An 18,962-nucleotide genomic window follows, 5' to 3' on the forward strand; every position below is an offset into this window, starting at 1 on the left:
TTCAGAACAAGTAGCCTTCAAACCTGGTCCTTTCCTATAGATGTGGATGCGCTGATGCATCCCAGTAAATAACAAAAGTGACTAATGATGCATCTACTGCTTAGACTATAATATTAATATATGACTGCGAAGTGTTTAGCAAGCAAAGCTTTATGATCAACTGAGACTTCGTCCTACAGTACTAGTCAACAAATATGGTGTAGTATCTAGTATGCGATCTGGACTTAAAGACTCAGAGCAGAAATTCGGAGCTCCTCCTGCTGACCGTAGTGAACCGGCATCTCGTTGGCGCATTAAGAGATCCCGGAGCACAGCCGGGGCTCATCATACTGACCCGGTTTGTAAAATGCTCTCCACTATTCCAAGCGCTCGTACAAATGAAGTCTCTATCGTTATGATGAATGCATTAGCACCGACGCAATTAATGCGTAATTAAGGGGGCGGAGTATAACGTGGGCTTCTGAAATCGTTAGCTTGATTAGCGAGTGTGGAAAGAAAATTTGACCGATGATTGAAGCACCTGCCTCCGACCAAGAGCCAATCAGACACTAATGGTGCTCATCACATTCCTTTTCGGGACTGACCGTGCGAGGGGTCGAGTTGTCTGTGTGACCCGTCCTGCAGCTGCTGATCAGATTCTCACTAATTGACTGATCAGCACTCAAATAAAAATAAGACACGACAGACACAAATAATTACCTTGACAACAAACACCCGCAGGTGTCGACCCTACAGTAACCCCCCTCCCTTTCTTACCACACAGTCCATTCTGTTCCTTTTGCATACAAACACTCTGTCTCTGTACGTGTGTGTTAATTGTGTTTGTGTGTGTGCGCTCACCGTAACTGCGTCAGTGCCATCTGTAGGAAGTCGAGCACCGTGTCAAGCTCTTTAGCGCCACAGGCAGGCAGCAGCAGGCCGAACCCTTCGTTAATCAGCTTCTCCTCGGACAGACACAAGGTGGCGCTGCTTTGCCACACCTGGCCCACACCTTCCAAGTAGGCGGAGATAAGGCGCCATAGCTCTGTCCTCCTCGGCACGGGCGTAGTCTTAAGGTAAAACTCTCGTGCAGCACTGCTGAAGGAGGTGGAGATTCTTGTGGCAGCCCCGCCCACGTCCACGCCACGCTCCACGAATCCGAGAAGCAAAGCCAAACGACCCCGCCATGACATCACTGCGGTTGCCGCAGGCAACCGTAGGGCCAAAAGATCAAAGGCGCGGCCTGTGGCGTCCTCCAGATCGGCTCGGAGCGACAGAACCAAGAAGAGGAGCAGGAAGTGATGTAGTCCGCTCTCGGACAGCTCGGCCATGCGACGCTCATGGAACTTGGAGTAGATTCTACAGGGAAAGGGAGAGAGAGAGACACACACACAAACAGTGAGACTGGCAGAGAGACATATAGTATTGTACAGGGAAAGAGAGTGAGAGACAGAGAGACAGGCAGAAATGGAAAGGGGTGAAAAGAGAAAGAGAGAGACAAGAAAGGGGAGAAAGAGAAAACAGCAAAAAAAAAGAAAAAAAAAGAAAGTGTGACAGAGTGTGAAAATGTGTCTATGATGGAGAGATGATGTGTGTGTGTGTGTGTGTGTGTGTGTGTGTGTGTGAGATCCTCCAGGGCAGCAGGGTTAAATGGCTTTAAAGATCATGTTAAATGTCAGAAACAGTGAGACACACTGCTGTAGCTCTACATACACGCACAAACATTCACACAGAAACACACATTCCTCACTGCCGCTTTGGGAGGGGGCTAGAAATCAATATGGACCCCCACAGATGCTGACACACGCCACAGGGTCCGAACAGACCGAGTGCACTACCACTGACTGTTTTATTCCATCACTTATCAAACACTACGTCAACTCTTGCAAGTCCACTTGCACGTAACAGGCCAGTTAAATAAAAGAGTTGACTAGTCATCTTTCCCATAGTTATACCAAATCTGATTCAGGACATGATTGTTTTATTTAGTGTAGTAAAGAACGTTTCAAACACAAACGCTACAAACGACCTGGCAGCTCTGAATACGCCGAGAGCGCACAGCATGGAAGCTCATGTCCATCAGCAGCCCACGGCTCAATAAGCAGCCTTCATCACTCGGAACTCTAGTGAAATTATATAAGAAGTACAAGGACACTAGAACCATATATTTACCCCTTTGACTTTGCCAGACATTGAATGAGAAACATCATGATCATTGTTTGTTTTTCCCCCAACCTGCACATTTTTTTTGTTTATCTGTTTGTTTGTTTGTTTATCCCAAACAGCTTTTCTCCACAGATGAACAGATGCTTCAGATTCTAGAGTCAGAGCTGAACACACTCTCCCTGCTGGCCTTATTAATGCCACAAACACACACACACGCACGCACAAACCCCGACCCACGCTCTGCCGCAGGCTCGGAGTGTGTGTATGTGTGTATGAGTGTGTGTTGGATCCTGACCAGCTCGGCTCCCTCCCCGGTGCTGCTGGAGAAGCGAGCGTCTTCGTTAAGGAGAATTAACTGCCACGCTCGTTAGCTAATTAGCCTTCGTGTGTGTTTCACGTTCCAAACAGCAGGAAGTCATTATGCAGATTTATTCCATTCCAAACACACACACACACACACACACACACACACACTCACTCACAGACCTGCCCTTGATCTGCCTCCAGGGGTCGCCGCTCTCTTGCTTCAAGTGCAGCGCGAGCATCCGCAGGAAAATAAGGAAGGAGTTTGTGGAGCTATAGAGGTGGGCGTGGTTAGCGGAGTTCAGCGGGGCAGGGCTACAGCAGCTCTTGGCTTGTTCCAAAAGAGCCAGTGGGGTGGAGCCAATGCTGGCCAATCCAGACACACCTAACCACGGCACTGAGAACGATCCATTCTGCAGACATTCCCACAAAGACAATTAAAAACAAAAACACAAACTAAAAAAAGTTGATAAAACTCTAAGGAAACTTTTGTGACTCACCAGGTTTTTGCTGAAAAAATCCCAAAGTGTGTTTATGGCGCTGAGGCTGGGAACCCAGACCATACTGAGAGTCAGACAGCAGTGCACATACATCCGCATCTGCTCCTCCTGAACCGCCGCCTGGACACACACACACACCAGCCTCAATGTATATTTGGTGCATAATAAGCACACATACCACAGTGATGATGAATGCTTGTTTTGCTGACATTCCATAACCAAATACGTGTTGTTCTTCAGATTAGAAAAGCCCATGTTATAGGCCCAATGCCACTGTAACCAACAGGACCACAGCACCAGTCTCCAAATTATAGACTTGATGGCGAGGATGTAAACTGTACATCACATGACAAGGTCAAAACCTATACATGATAATTCAAACTTTTAATGCGATTACATACGAGAGGTGTCGGACTGCAAGAGCGCATAAACACACCTTCACGTCACAGCTGGACTTCAGCAGGTTGCACACAAAACTCCAGTTGTCATCCAACTGTTTCTGCTATACAAATGAAAACCTTTTATTGGCGTATATAATCATTTATGAAGTTTCATGCAAATAAAAACCACAAAACATGATGATAATGGTCAAAATGACAATGATTTCAAAACACTGTCACATGGCATACATAGAGTGTAAAGGCAGCAGATATATGGAGAATGGCTCCCTTTTGGACATATAGTGCACTATAAAGGGTTTACATGCCACTATTATACCATATATAGTGCAGTTACTGTATATAGAGAAAAGAGTGCTATATTATAAATGATTTATAATAGCATTACTTATATATACACATACATACACACAGTCAAAAGTTTGTGGACACTCGACTGAAATGTTTCTCATGATCTTAAAAAGCTTTTGATCTGAAGGTGTGTGATTAAATGTTTGAAATCAGTGTTGTAGACAAAACATAATTGTGACAACGTATTCATTTCTCTCATTAGAAAACTAACATTTTAAACGGACAATTCGGAGCAAAATATTCAGAACAGCAGACAAGTGTCCAGCGCAGGTGGGAACTCCTTTAATACTGTTTAAAAATCATCTCAGGGGGATTCCTCAAGAAATCGGTTGCGAAAACGCCAAGAATACATTTCTGAAATTCTAGGCGAAAAGGGCATCTACTTTGATTATTAAAAAATATTAAATTATTTTGATTTATTTCGGATTTATCATCACGACATAATCCCCATAGTTCCATTTGTGTTACTCCAGAGTTTTGACGACTTTATAATTATTCTAAAATGTGGGGAAAAGATTAATAAAAATAAAGAATGAGTGTGTCTAAACTTTTGACTGGTACTGTATACTGTATCCTGTCCATGTACCATTTCTTCACAAATTGCTGTGACGCCACAGAGCGTGTGTCGGCTATTGTTTATATGTTATACAACATTATGCCACAGCACTGATGAATTCTCGATTCTGACTGGTCGGGTGTTGACGAATTTTCTATAACAGCGCCTCGGTCAGTAGTGCTTCAAATCACAGGTTTACATTAATGCGCTCTTTTTAATACGTTATGTTTTCTGTCGTGAAACTTTATTTAACGTTTATGAAAGGAGACTCCGGTGTCGGTGCTTTATAACAGTCAGTAAGTTTCCTGCCACAGGACAGTCTACAGGAGAGAGAACCTTTTGCACTTTCTGATTTCTCGTTAACATGGCAAGCACTGTTATTGTATATCTTATTAATTTCGAGAGAGAGAGAGAGAGAGAGAGAGAGAGGGGAGAAAAGAGAGGCTGGTGAATGAACAACTGTTTATAGCTGTTATAACGTAAGTGATAACAGGAGCTAACTTGTTTTTAAGGACATTCTACAAAATTAAGTGCAACTATAAACTGATAAAAAGTCAAGTGTGGCATTCTTTATAACAAAAAGATTATTCAGACAAACAATTAAGTTTATCTTAAACATGCAGCTGTTGTAATAGTCTATTAGAACAATAATAATAATATTCTGCAAACAACTGGGTAATTAACATTATATAGATAGTTAATATTCATTAACCGGTCCATGTTTCACCTCATTTTGAAGAACTCCGTTACGGTTGTACATTCCAAGCTGTGCGAGGTGTGTGATCAGCCACCACGTGAAGCCGAGCACGTCTTTACAGTGTGTCGCGACTCCTGACGGCGCCCCCTTCAGGATGGAGTCGAGCAGTGCGTTCACATAGCCCCAAAACGACTGCCAAAACACCACACAGTACATGACGAGGTTACTGTTAGAAAGTCAGCATGGGCTTTTCCCAGTCCCTCGTCTACACCAGATACCCGGCTATAACGGACAGAAGCGGGAGCACCTCGACAATGGGGAAAAAATAGTTTATTAAAGCATTATTGTGGAGATCGCTGGGGTATTCGACTGGCTGCAGTTCTCTCAACGCGTTTCAAAGCATTGTGATTGGCTGGTGCTCAGAGATCCCAAGAGCATTCAATATGACACATAACTCATGATGTGCGATCATCATTAATATTGATATAGCACATTTCCGTGCGTTACATAATAATAGTTAAAAATCAGACTATGCAAGCATATTTATACATTGATCTGGATTTAAAACCATCGTTCTCTGGAACATTATATAAAAGCTTAAATAATCGTAATAAGCATGGCTTTGTACTCGATACGCAACTTAACATGCACACAATGCTGAGAGAATACGAGTGGGTTAATATGCTGTAGCTTGCTTTTCCTGATAGGGCGCAGGTTGCTGCATTCGGAACCAGCTGAAGCTTATTAAAGAGACAGCAGGGCAGCCTGCAACACGCTGCCACGATCCATTCTGGTGGTTAATTCAGCACTGGAAAATGAGCCTACCAACGATGAATTCTCAGGAGGCCTGAGAAATTCTTGTTTACGGATTTTATTGACCGGTACGGCCTTACATTACTGACTAAAGTTAACAAAATCAAAATAGTGCTGCAGGTATGATAGGGAGGGGAAAAAAACACAGGTACACTACAAATTCCTCTGCAGAAATGATTAGTCCGCTGTCCAGAACATTGCTGGAATCAACAAGACCTGAATATCAGCAAGCTGAATGATGTAAGTGTGTCGCATGTATGTATGTATGTATGCGTGTGTGTGTGTGTGTGTGTGTACCTGTGTGTGTAGCGTTTTACTCCTGTGTTCCAGAAAGTGGATAAGGAGAATCCACATTTCTTTAGTGCACACACATTGATAATGATGGCTCATCACTGCCTCGGTCGGTCTCACCTTAACAGAGGGAGATAGATTTTCATGCATGTACATACACAAAAAGTATTAGGTTTGTTTAAAAATAAATAAATAAATAAAAGAAGAGAGCCAACACACAGAAAGGCAGAGGCATCCAATGACACAACTTTTACCTCAATGACAGTAACTCGCTCAACTAAACTGTAAACACACACATCCCCTTATATACCTTGCTGTACTTGTTCATGGCTAGAGTAATGAGGTCACACAGTAGGTTGTTGAGGTGATCTTCGAACAGGCTGACGTTGGTGAGAGTTTCCCCTGTCAGATCAACAAACCGACGTGCATACACAACTTGACCTGTGGAGAAATTAGGCGCATTTCAGATTACTGACACCGGCCACTGGGATCCATCAGAAGGATGCTACCTAGATAGGCATCTTTCGTCTCTTCAACTGTGAAGACAATATTAGCAGAGACTGGGTTCAATTTCTTAATCGTTAAGAAATCTGGTATGAAATAAGCTAGGGTTCTTTTGGTAGAATGACTCCAGACGGACAGTCGCACTCACCACACAGGGATTCATATTATTTCTAGCCATGATAGCATCACGTTCACCAAAGTTTGATAAATTACCCGTCATTTTCTGTCCGAAAATGTGCAGGATCTCCAGTATGGCCCAGTGGACGTCCAAATGAAGGTGCAATAAATGCCATGATGGAGGGAAAAGCTGAAGAAGGAAATGAAGCAGTGAATGTCTTTCACCAAAGCCCTGAAATCCTAAAATATATGAAGAGCTGCTGAGGAAGAGAACGGTATATTCGATAGCTAGGAGGTAAATCAGCGCATGAGCTACATACAAATATCAGCACACTCATCTGAAAGCCCGACGAAGCATTCGGGGACGTCAAACGAACACGAACCCTATCGTTCGGAGACCACGAGCTCGACTCGCAGCCGTCCGTGGTCGGGAAATAAGGGAGCAAAACCCGACTAGGAGGGATTAAATACTTACTCTTCCCTGTCAATCACAGCAACACTAGCCAATCACGGGCGTCTGTGAGCTCAGGTATGTGTTAGAGGGCAGATAGCTTGTTCTTCAGAGTGTGACACAGTATAGGTCTATAAAGCTGCATTCAATGTGTTTATGAGAAGATTTCACATTAACGCTGTACTGTTGGAAATATTCATTAATGATGATGTTTTGAACACTCATGGATGTTCAGTTAGTAGTCAAGTAATTTTTTTTTATTGTTAGGAAATAGCAGAATAATAAGGAAAGGTTGATATTCTTAATATTTGTCTCATTCACGCTGTTACCGTGCCTTTCTTTAAACATAAAAGACTTGATGAATACTTGCTAATCTAAATCCTTAGCCTTGGATATTAGCTAGCAAAAACCATGCTCAGCAAACAGATTTCATTTCGTTCTATTAAGAAGATAAAGTTGTGTACCTTTCCCTGGTGATGGATGGTGAAAGCGCTTTGGACATTCGCTGGTAAATCTTTAAGTCGGCCAATGAGCAGCGTGATGCTGAACAGCTGCTCCACTAAAGCGGAGGGAAACTGCGCCTCTATCTGTGAGAATGAGGAGGAGAACTCTTCCGCCAGCGGATCAGGTTCCTCCACAAACCTGAGGACAACAGCAAGAGCACATGACTTTAAAGACAAGCTGATTGAGCAAAATCTAACTCAAGTAAGTAAAATCCATTAAAAAAAAAAAAAACTTTTTTGATGCAAACGTAATACTTCATGCAGCGTAGAGAGTTAAATATGGACAATCTTTTTATTTTACACTACAGAAAGAGACACCGCTAGGCATTTAACAAATTAGTCCAATGATAGATCTACCTGTTCGTAACTGTATCTGTATGGATATGAAGCGTTACCTGTGAATAAAGACTTTGACGTAGGTGAGAAAGAGCACACACTGCTGCCTCAGCTCTTCTGCTTCGTAATGAAGGCTACTCGCTTGACCTGAAAGAGGAGATGAAAAACATTAATGACTCCATTCTTAAAACCGACAGACTTCTAATAATCATCCATACACCATGATTCTTGTCAGTCCCAGTGAAGGAGACACGGCATCAGCTTTCTTCATTTCCAGTGAAAGAGGTACTGCTTTATTCATTAAAACTTCTGTAAAACTGCCCTGCCTAATACACTCATACCAGGAGGACGGACACATTGTGCATGGCAAGAAATGGACGACAGACAGTTACTGTGCACTTACAAAGCAACCTCTATAGAAGTGCATGTGATAAAACTGTCAAATAAGTATAATTCTGCTTACCAAAATCATGCGAGCTAGACTGAACCAGAGTTTCCAGCCTGAAGACTTTTTGTCTGGAAAGAATGAACAGACTGAGAAATTAAGACACAGCTGACGGTATGGCAGTCGCACAAATCACCCACGCACACATGCATACAATCTGCGCTCACCTGAACAAGCCAAACAGAAGCTGAGTCGACTCCAGCAACGCCGTCTCCGTCACCCAGGAGAAGCCGAACAAATCCACAGTGTCGACTTCGAAGTCCGCGGGAGCCGGATCTAACTTCAAAATCGACCTGGAGGAGACGGGAAATTATTTATATTTATCGATTTCTTTATAGACACCAGTCTTCAGCTGATCCTTATTATTCGATAGTGTAATGGCACGGGTTATAACGGGGCTTCTTTTAGGCAACAAATCAGTTTACAGCTGCAACATTAAGACGTTTACGATCAAGGTGAAATGTTTAGTGTTCTCGTACCTCTTTAGGACGCCTCGGCTGATGTAGCCATCTGACGACAGAGCTCGCGTTTCTTCTCTTCCTTTTTCAAAAGCGCAGGAGAAACACGGCGGCCGAGAGAGGGACGAGTCACCGAGCTCCTCCACCGAGTCCATGAAGGGAGAGACGGGCGGAGTAAGGGACTGACTGAACTCGTCGTCCATTTTACTGCAGGAACAAAAAACATTTCTTCCTCAGAATAAAACAAGCACGTTTTAATCGCTTTTTAAAAGGATCTATTATTCTTCAACAATATTAATAAATATCATATTTTAGCTATTAAGGGAAAATGACTATTTATAGCTGTTTATAGATGGACGGTTTATAACTGCTATCATGTGGTAACAGGAAATAAATTCCCTCGAAGACTATAAACAGTAAAAAAAAAAAAAAAGAAAAAGAAAAAGCATGACGTCACTGATTAATAAATAAATAAATAAATAAATATGCTGTGGAATAAGCAGAATAAAACACTTTTAGATGTGCTGTTAAAGGAACAATCATAATAAATCTAATAAATAGTTGAACATAATAAATAGTAACTATTTTTCTATAAAAGCAAGAACCTAAACTTTCATTCCTTACGTAAATTAAATGAAATTAAATTGCAAGAAAAACAAAACTATTCCATTTCAGAATTTCTCACATAGACAAACACTGGAATGTCTCAGTTGTAATTTTAAAGAAATGTGATTTTTTTTTTTTTTTTTTTTTTTTTTTTTTACAGGATTCGTTCTCGACATATCTGATCCCAACCCTTGCAATGAGATTTCGTTCCTATGATGGTCATTATATTTATAGTTGTATTAAATACAGAGACTGAAGTGCTGCTCAACATAAACAACGAACGTCATGAATTCGACTTGGCCAAACAAAAGCTCACGTACGAGCAAAAAGAAAAATGACTTTGGTGCCTTTGAAAGGAAGGCAGCCGATCGATTCCAACTCCATCCTGTGAGACATTTAGCTTGATTTCACCCTTTTATTGTAAACAAATGTCAATTTCCTTCTCATGAATCCTTTTAATTCAAAGATTTAATAAAACATTAAAAAAAAAAAAAAAAAAGGTCCCATTGATTTTTTGATCACAGTATGAATAACATTAGGTGCTTACTAAAAAGACATCATTTTATATATTATATATAAATGTGTGTGTGTGTGTGTGTGTGTGTGTGTACATACAGTATCTCACAAAAGTGAGTACACCCCTTACATTTTTGTAAATATTTGATTATATCTTTTCATGTGACAACACTGAAGAAATGACACTTTGCTACAATGTAAAGTAGTGAGTGTACAGCTTGTGTAACAGTGTAAATTTGCTGTCCCCTCAAAATAACTCAACACACAGCCATTAATGTCTAAACCGCTGGCAGCAAAAGTGAGTACACCCCTAAGTGAAAATGTCCAAATTGGGCCCAAAGTGTCAATATTTTGTGTGGCCACCATTATTTTCCAGCACTGCCTTAATTCTCTTGGGCATGGAGTTCACCAGAGCTTCACAGGTTGCCACTGGAGTCCTCTTCCACTCCTCCATGATGACATCACGGAGCTGGTGGATGTTAGAGACCTTGTGCTCCTCCACCTTCCGTTTGAGGATGCCCCACAGATGCTCAATAGGGTTTAGTCCATCACCTTCACCCTCAGTTTCTTTAGCAAGGCAGTGGTCATCTTGGAGGTGTGTTTGGGGTCATTATCATGCTGGAATACTGCATACTGTTCATGTTCTGCTTCAGTATGTCACAGTACATGTTGGCATTCATGGTTCCCTCAATGAACTGTAGCTCCCCAGTGCCGGCAGCACTCATGCAGCCCCAGACCATGACACTCCCACCACCATGCTTGACTGTAGGCAAGACACACTTGTCTTTGTACTCCTCACCTGGTTGCCGCCACACACGCTTGACACCATCTGAACCAAATAAGTTTATCTTGGTCTCATCAGACCACAGGACATGGTTCCAGTAATCAAAGTCCTTAGTCTGCTTGTCTTCAGCAATCAGTTTGCGGGCTTTCTTGTGCATCATCTTTAGAAGAGGCTTCCTTCTGGGATGACAGCCATGCAGACCAATTTGATGCAGTGTGCGGCGTATGGTCTGAGCACTGACAGGCTGACCCCCCACCCCTTCAACCTCTGCAGCAATGCTGGCAGCACTCATATGTCTATTTCCCAAAGACAACCTCTGTATATGACGCTGAGCTCATGCACTCAACTTCTTTGGTCGACCATGGCGAGGCCTGTTCTGAGTGGAACCTGTCCTGTTAAACCGCTGTATGGCCTTGGCCACCATGCTGCAGCTCAGGGTCTTGGCAATCTTCTTATAGCCTAGGCCATCTTTATGTAGAGCAACAATTCTTTTTTTTCCAGATCCTCAGAGAGTTCTTTGCCATGAGGTGCCATGTTGAACTTCCAGTGACCAGTATGAGGGAGTGTGAGAGCGATGACACCAAATTTAACACACCTCCTCCCCATTCACACCCGAGACCTTGTAACACTAACAAGTCACATGACACCGGGGAGGGAAAATGGCTAATTGGGCTAAATTTGGACATTTTCACTTAGGGGTGTACTCACTTTTGTTGCCAGTGGTTTAGACGTTAATGGCTGTGTGTTGAGTTATTTTGAGGGGACAGCAAATTTACACAGTTACACAAGCTGTACACTCACTACTTTACATTGTAGCAAAGTGTCATTTCTTCAGTGTTGTCACATGAAAAGATATCATCAAATATTTACAAAAATGTGAGGGGTGTACTCACTTTTGTGAGATACTGTATATATTATACACACACTCACAGTTCTATGCAAAGGGTTTTATTTTAAAAAATAATAAAAATATCGTAAAGAGCAGTAAACAGTAGTAAATGAAAAAGTCAATTACGCTGCTTTACATAATACGCTGCTTTATTTACTGACATACAGTCATTTTTCTGTAACATTTAATGTTTGGGAATCTAAAATGTTTTTGTACTGACTCGATAATGTAGAAGTCATAAAATAAAAAAATCTATAATAAAGTTTGAACAAAAAAAAAAAAATATATATATATATATATATATAATATATATGTAAAAACCCAACACTGTATGGTCATGTCTAAATAACTATGCAGACATCTTGTACTCTATGTTGTCATGTCGTTAGGTAATAATATGTAGGAGAAATCAATAAGTAGGAAGACAGGGATTGAACCCAAATATCCCACACAAGCATGACACATGGCAGGGTATAACACAATGACTATTATTTTAATGCTTCATGTAGATATATCCAATAAGGACTCATTTGTGGTACAGCTACCAGTCCTCTACACATGCACACTAGTAAATAATGCTTTTCAAAAGTACACTACACACTCAACCGGAAACTTTTTGGGATTGAGTCCTTTAATATAAATGTAGTACTGTACATAAGGTATAAAAAGGATTCTGCACCCTATGTAGTGAGGTATTTGGGATATTTCTTCTAACTCAGGGGTGGGCCATCTTATCCGGAATGGCCGGTGTGGGTGCAGGTTTTCATTCCAACCAAGCAAAAGCCACACCTGAATCTACTGAAAGCCAAGATCAACTGATTAAACAGGTGGAATCAGGTGTGCCTCCTGCTTGGTTGGAATGAAAACCTGCACCCACACGGCCCTTTCCGGATAATGTTGCCCACCCCTGCTCTAGCTCCTTGTATTTAACCGTATCTCCACTAGAAAGTTATTGCAGTTAACTCCCTATGACAGTGCTTTACATAAGTTACTATTCCACAATCTGTAGTGTTAGTCAGAGAAGCAAGTCAAAATGTGAAGCTACCACCACCATGTTTCACTGTAGGTACAATGTTCTCACGGTGATGTGAAGGCTTCAGCCTTTTGTTTTCTTCTCTGACTAATCCACTCTTTAACCGGTCACTGATGTTTGACGCTTGTCTTCAGTCTTCCACGGAGTTTTTTTTTTTGTGATTGTTGCGCCCAAAACTTTTTCGTGGAAAACTACGTGAATCGGCGAAATTACAAATCGCACGAAATTGTTCTGCACGGTCTTTCGCAGTGATGCTTGATGGTAAACGAGTCCTTTTAGTTGTACTCGTGTTCGATGCACGTGAATCGAAGAGGGCTTTGGACGAAAGCACGTCGTGATGACGTCACGTGACGCGTCTCGGCCCAAATCGGCAGTAATTTTGAAAAATTGCGAGCTCCTCCGAATATTGCGGAGTTTGATTGATTTTGCTTTAGTTTCTGCGACCCTGGAGGGACTGGTGTCTCCCTCCACCTCACGGTTCTGCCATATTCGTTCTTTATGATTCTGATTTTTTGTTTAGATATGTATGTTTATATGTATAAAACAAACAACAACAACAACAACAACAACTCTGGGGTCTCCGAGTAACAGCTGTATTTTATTTTGAGATCACGTGACACTTTTACTGCACACAGGTCGACTCCATTCAACTAAATTACATTAATTATCAACTATATAGATCCCACTCCACCTATACACTTTCTTTTGCACAGATTCATGGCAAATAACCCAAATTAAGCTTACTTCACTTCCAGTTCTACAAAATGGTGAAAGGTTCAAGGGGGGTGAATACTTATGCACTGTATGGGCATTATACAGGCCATGTTTACCTCATTTCTAGTACACTACACTCCCAGTAAAGAGCCTTTTGGGATTCAGATGTCGACTGGTTATGTAAGCACACTACACAAAGAATAAGACAAAAGTTTAAGTCCATATATAAACGGGATGTATAGAATAGTGTTTAAACAGTATGTATAGTGTCCTGTATTAATACAAGAGTTCCAGTTGGGAATCAGTCTGAAAGATAACTTAGCCATTTCTTTACCTAGCTAGCTTCTCGTCAGCTAAACTGAAAGAAGAAACTGCCATTGTGCGACATTTCGCATGAGTTTGAACAACCCGGTTAGTATAAAAAAAGACTTTTACTTATCTAAATGATATGTTACCCCAACACAAAATGTAAATAATTTACTTTACCTCTGCAATGTTGACAACCCGAGGTTTTCATCTGAATACAGAAATACCGCGCTTAGGAAGCGCGCGCAGTGCGCATGCGTATGCAAATATCTCAACCCAAACTCAGCCTGTGGTTGGCCCAAAGGTTCTTCACAGAGTTGAGCCAGTGTGGGCCCGTATGCAAATACAACCACCAAACCTGGGCCTGTGATTAGCGCAAAGTTTTCAAAAGGGGCGTGGCGTAACGCGTCACATCGCGGAAGAGCTTCAGAATGAATGGTAGTAGTGAGAGCAGGGAGATTGCCCGTCGTTTTGGTTTATAATTAAATACAATTATTAATCGCTGTTATAACGGTAATTACTATTTAGATACGTTGAAGGAAAGTGTTTCTGCACTTCAAATAGCTGAAACCATTCGTCATTTGTTTTATTTTTCTTTGCACAAATTTCTTACAAAATTTATATATATATATATATATATATATATATATATATATATATATATTATATATATATAAATAATATATATATATTATTATTATTATTATTATTATTATTATTTTCATTCACATAATTTCTTTATATAGATTTTATTATGGCTGGGTGTGTCTTAAAAAATGTTTCCCTCTGGGATTTCCTCTAGGTAACAAAGTGTAAAAGTTAACACAGAATGCAGAATGTGCACTTTAAAAAAAAAAAAAAAAATGACCTACCTCAGAGGTCATGCATAATAATAACCTTCCTATAAAAAGCAAATATACCGTTTAAAACCATACAATGAGTCTACATAATGAGTCATATTTTACTCTTCCCCTAAACGGCCTTCCCTTTGTGCTGTGATTCAGGACGGTCCCCTTTATCAGGCTTCTTCTTGATCAATTAAAGTGGTGAAAGGTTTTTCCCTCTGGCCCATTCAGCGCTCGGTCCAGGAGGAATAGAGAGTTATCATTCTTTCTGTGCACAGTAGGGACAGGAATAAGTGGACTGTCTATAAAAATGTCCCTCTGCTTTATCAGCGTCCCTGTTGGGCTTTGGGTTCAGCACTTGATATTCGGCTTGTGGAACAAATAATCTATTCTTACTTCCCTCTCTTTCTCTCCATCTCCCTCTTTGCCCTTGGCCTGTTGGAATAGTGAGCGTTCATCCTAGCTCAGCAGAAAAGGAAGCTCGGTTGAGATAGATGTGTTCAGCATACGGGCCTTCCTTTTAATCCATATACCGTTTGAGTTCCTGCACACCGCAACCCTCAGCTCAATAATCATACTCAGCATTATTTTATCAGATTAATGACTTGTTCTAATTGTATGAGATATGCTCGTAAGCCTGATTCTAACATGAGGACGTGTCTCTTAAAATCCTGTACTGACTTTGGTTGGGGACTGTATGTCTTTTTTGGCTCATGTTTAGCTTATATAATAAAGAAAGCATGAAGTATGTCATTATTATTTGGTGCAGTAATCTTTGAGAATTTTTTTTTTTTTTTTTGGAAAGCTTAGCTTAGTGCTTAGCACGGTTGCCTTGCACTTCTAGGGTTGGGGGTTCAAATTCCACCTCTGCCCTGTGTGTGTGTATGTAAAAAGTTTCTGACATACTGTTATTTATTTTAAAAAATGGATAAAAGGATGCTCAAGAGCTAAAACCTTTCTGGTGGTCTTTTTTTTTTCTGAACACATACAGTATTTTGGTGTCATTTTGCTTGAACAGGAAGCGCAGTTAGAACAGTCCATACAGGATTTAGCATGGCTTTTTTTTTTTTTCAAAATTTGCAAGGCAACTTGCAAAGTTTTTGTGCTTTTTTTTTTTCAGAAACCTACTTGAATTTTGCAGTGATGTTTGTTTTTAAATGAGACCTTTTAGCTGTACTAATGTTTGTCGCACGTGAATCAGTGGGGGCTTTGGCTGAATGAGCATCTCCAAATCTGCGAAAAATCTGCTGTAATTTTGAAAAACTGAAAGCTCCTGCGAATATTGCAGAGTTTCCTTGATTTTGCATTCATTTTTGCGATCGTAAAATCCTGGAGAGACTGTTAGAAGTTGTGCTAATACTCTGGTGGTGACTGTGCCCTCTGCTAGTGTTCTGTGCTAGCGCTCTGAGCGCTTGTTACAGTTGCATTGTGGGATGCAAAACATTATAAAAATAACTCTGGACACATACTTATGCGCTAGTAGTACATCATCTGTGTATCGTTGGTGGACTGGAAATATATATTTATGTATTTCACATAGTGCTTACTTTGAAGTATATGCCATAGGATGGCAATTGGCACGCAGCTGAAGACGTGCTTGTGTATATGTGTAACAGCTGGTGCATGTCTCACTCAGTGGGGTTGTGGTATGTGTTACCTCTGCATGGAGGCTGTAATCATAAAGTCTATGGAGCATGATTCCCTCAGGGATTCACACACACACACACACACACACACACACACACACACACACACACACACACACACACACGCAGCAGCCAAGTGACTGATTGGAGCAGAAAATCCTCAATTGGCTGAAGGAGATGATGCTTTAGGAGCATCATGCGTCTGTGTGTATGTGTCTCACTCTGTTTCTGTCTCACTCTCTTTATTTCTCTCTCTCCTTGTTCTCACATCCTGCTTATGAAGGCTTTAACAAAGTGCCTCTGATTAAATATTTACCAGAACTCAGCTGCAGTCCTCGAGCCCAAACCAATCAGATCACAGAGTTTCTCCTGTGGAATCTTCACGTAGACCAATGAGAGCACAGATGAAAGTGTGTACAACTTGTAGAAATGTTGATCTCAGTTATAATGTGTGTGTGTGTGTGTAGGAGGACGGGACTGTAAGTGCTTTAATACATCACATACTGTATATGACCTTTACTGCCATGCATTTTACACACACACACACACACACACACACACACACACACCAGATAGAGGATAATGCTAACAGGTTCCACATCTCTGCCTCCACTTAAATAACAGTTTTACACACACACACATTATTATTATTCCAGGTAATGCATTTTATATTAATACAGTATATTAATCTCTTTCTACACCAAACATTTAAAATATTCAAACCCTGATTATTTTTTACTGTATTATTCTTACATTTCCTATCTGATCTGATTTTCCAAGGGTTTTTTGTTTTTGTTTTTTTGACACCCCACACTCTACCCCAGGTCATCCAAATCACTTCTAACACACAATAACGCAATAACTCCTGAGTCTGAGGCGTGTGTAAAATGACACCAAAATACTGTATGTGCTCAGAAAAAAAAGATCCAAAATGGCCGCCACAAATGTTTTAGCTCTTGAGCATCCTTTTATCCAATTTTCTTTATAAATAACAGTATGTCAGAAACCACATAAGCACATCTCATAGTAACGACTTGACAAAGCCTTTTGATGGAAAACTAATGAAAACCGGAATGCCAGGTGACGATTATTGTATTGTTTCAGACCTAATAAGTCACAGTAAAGCCACTGGCGTCATTTTAGCAGCCTAATGAAATCCTAAAACTCCATATGGACTCATTAGGGGCGAACGTAATGAGGGTGATTACTCAGAGGTGATTTTCCTCTCTCTCTCTCTCTCTCTCTCTCTCTCTCTCTCTCTCACACACACACACACACACACACACACACACAAACAGTTGTCGGTAGAATAAAAAAAAATTCTGTAATTTGTTGTAACTTCTAATTTCTTAGAGCAGTAGAATACTGGAAAGAAACAGTGAGTGTGTTTGTTGTACAGAGGCATATGTTAAATAATGCCATGTGTCATGAAGTGTATGCGTAATTGCATTAATTTTCCTGATAAAATGTTCCCACTTTCTAGTAAATGTTTCACAAAGAATTTATCCACTAAAGAAAGCAGAATATTACCGATAAACGTCTGGGTTACGCATGGAACCCTGTTCTCTGAGAATGGAATGAGACGTTGTGTGAGCTTCATGCTGTGGGAAGAGCCCTTGCACATGACTGGTTTCTGAAGTCTGTGTGAAATCACGACTATTTATAGGCCTGCTGTGGTCAGGTGACGTGGCATTTCGCACGTCACGTGATTATAAAATGGAGCCTGTAAACCATGTCATCAGCCTCAATTATCTGAAGCGAAGATGCAATTCACAGGCATGCCCCAGTATGACAAAGCAACGCAACATCTCGTTCTCTTCTCAGAGAACAGGGTTACATGCGTAACTCAGACGTTCCCTTTGAAAGGGAACTCAACGTTGCGTGAGCTTCATGTTGTGGGAATGAGTATACCCACTCAAAAGGCTCTGAGCCTGAGGGACAGTGCAAGACACTAAAGCCCGGGTTGGAATCCATGTTCAAACTGTAATATTGAATGAATGTGTATGGCGTAGACCACCCCTCTGCAGCACAGACATCCTGTAAGGGCATCCCTAAAGGATAAAACCTTCGAGGAGGTGACCCCCCTAGTGAAATGAGGCTTTATGCCCAGAGGCATAGCGAGACCATGCACCTCATAAGTGATAGAGATTGTCTGCACTATCCAATTGGAGATGTGCTGTTTTGACACAGCATCACCTCTACTGTCACCGCCAAAGCAGACCAGCAACTGCTTTGACTTACGCCATTGGCCAGAGCGGTAGAGAGAGCAAAAGTAGAGAGAGCCCTTACTGGACACAGTAAGTGCAATTTCTCTTGTTCCGGTGTAAGGAACAGAGGAGGGCAGAAAGCCTGCAACACTACCGGCTGGGCAGCAGACGTAGGCACTTTAAGAATATAATCTGGCCTAGGATATAGTAAGGCCTTGGCTAATCTTGGGTCAAAGTCAAGGCAGGAAGGAGCAACAGAGAGCACTTGTAGATCTCCTACTCGCTTGAGAGATGTCAGGGCCAGCAGAAGAGCTACTGGAGGCGATGCCCAGACCCAGCTTTATCTTGCTCAATGCTGATAGGATTGACTCTACGTATGTTGTGTATAGATATGCACTCATCATAGGGGAATCCTATATAACCCCTAGAAAAGTCATCCATTGCACTGGAGAAAACATGCTTTCTTTGGGGTTCAACCTGAGCCCCAAGCTCCTCATGTAGGCAAGAACAACATCTCAATGTTGAATTGCCAACTCCCTGAATTTCAC

The 18,962-nt window shown here is 41.3% G+C and overlaps 1 protein-coding gene across 3 annotated transcripts in view; it reads right to left on the reverse strand.

Annotated features, from left to right (window-relative positions):
- The window catches only part of mms22l (MMS22-like, DNA repair protein), a 32,497-nt gene that overhangs the window by 11,213 nt on the left and 2,322 nt on the right, over positions 1–18,962 (reverse strand). The window contains exons 2-14 of one of the 3 annotated variants that reach the window (XM_053651626.1): positions 8,890–9,075; positions 8,578–8,703; positions 8,429–8,481; positions 8,025–8,112; positions 7,591–7,768; positions 6,772–6,865; positions 6,365–6,495; positions 6,061–6,174; positions 4,981–5,142; positions 3,385–3,450; positions 2,949–3,068; positions 2,632–2,861; positions 841–1,338 (exon numbers count right to left, since the gene is read on the reverse strand). In XM_053651626.1, the coding sequence (XP_053507601.1) occupies positions 841–1,338; positions 2,632–2,861; positions 2,949–3,068; positions 3,385–3,450; positions 4,981–5,142; positions 6,061–6,174; positions 6,365–6,495; positions 6,772–6,865; positions 7,591–7,768; positions 8,025–8,112; positions 8,429–8,481; positions 8,578–8,703; positions 8,890–9,071 (2,042 nt within the window). In that variant the 5' untranslated portion in view covers positions 9,072–9,075. Of the gene's footprint in view, positions 1–840; positions 1,339–2,631; positions 2,862–2,948; positions 3,069–3,384; positions 3,451–4,980; positions 5,143–6,060; positions 6,175–6,364; positions 6,496–6,771; positions 6,866–7,590; positions 7,769–8,024; positions 8,113–8,428; positions 8,482–8,577; positions 8,704–8,889; positions 9,544–18,962 lie in introns of those variants that run through there. The other 2 variants (XM_053651627.1, XM_053651628.1) reach the window with 2 other exon arrangements.

The sequence above is a fragment of the Ictalurus furcatus genome, chromosome 20 (genome assembly GCF_023375685.1).
Source record: "Ictalurus furcatus strain D&B chromosome 20, Billie_1.0, whole genome shotgun sequence".
Lineage (NCBI taxonomy): Eukaryota > Metazoa > Chordata > Actinopteri > Siluriformes > Ictaluridae > Ictalurus > Ictalurus furcatus.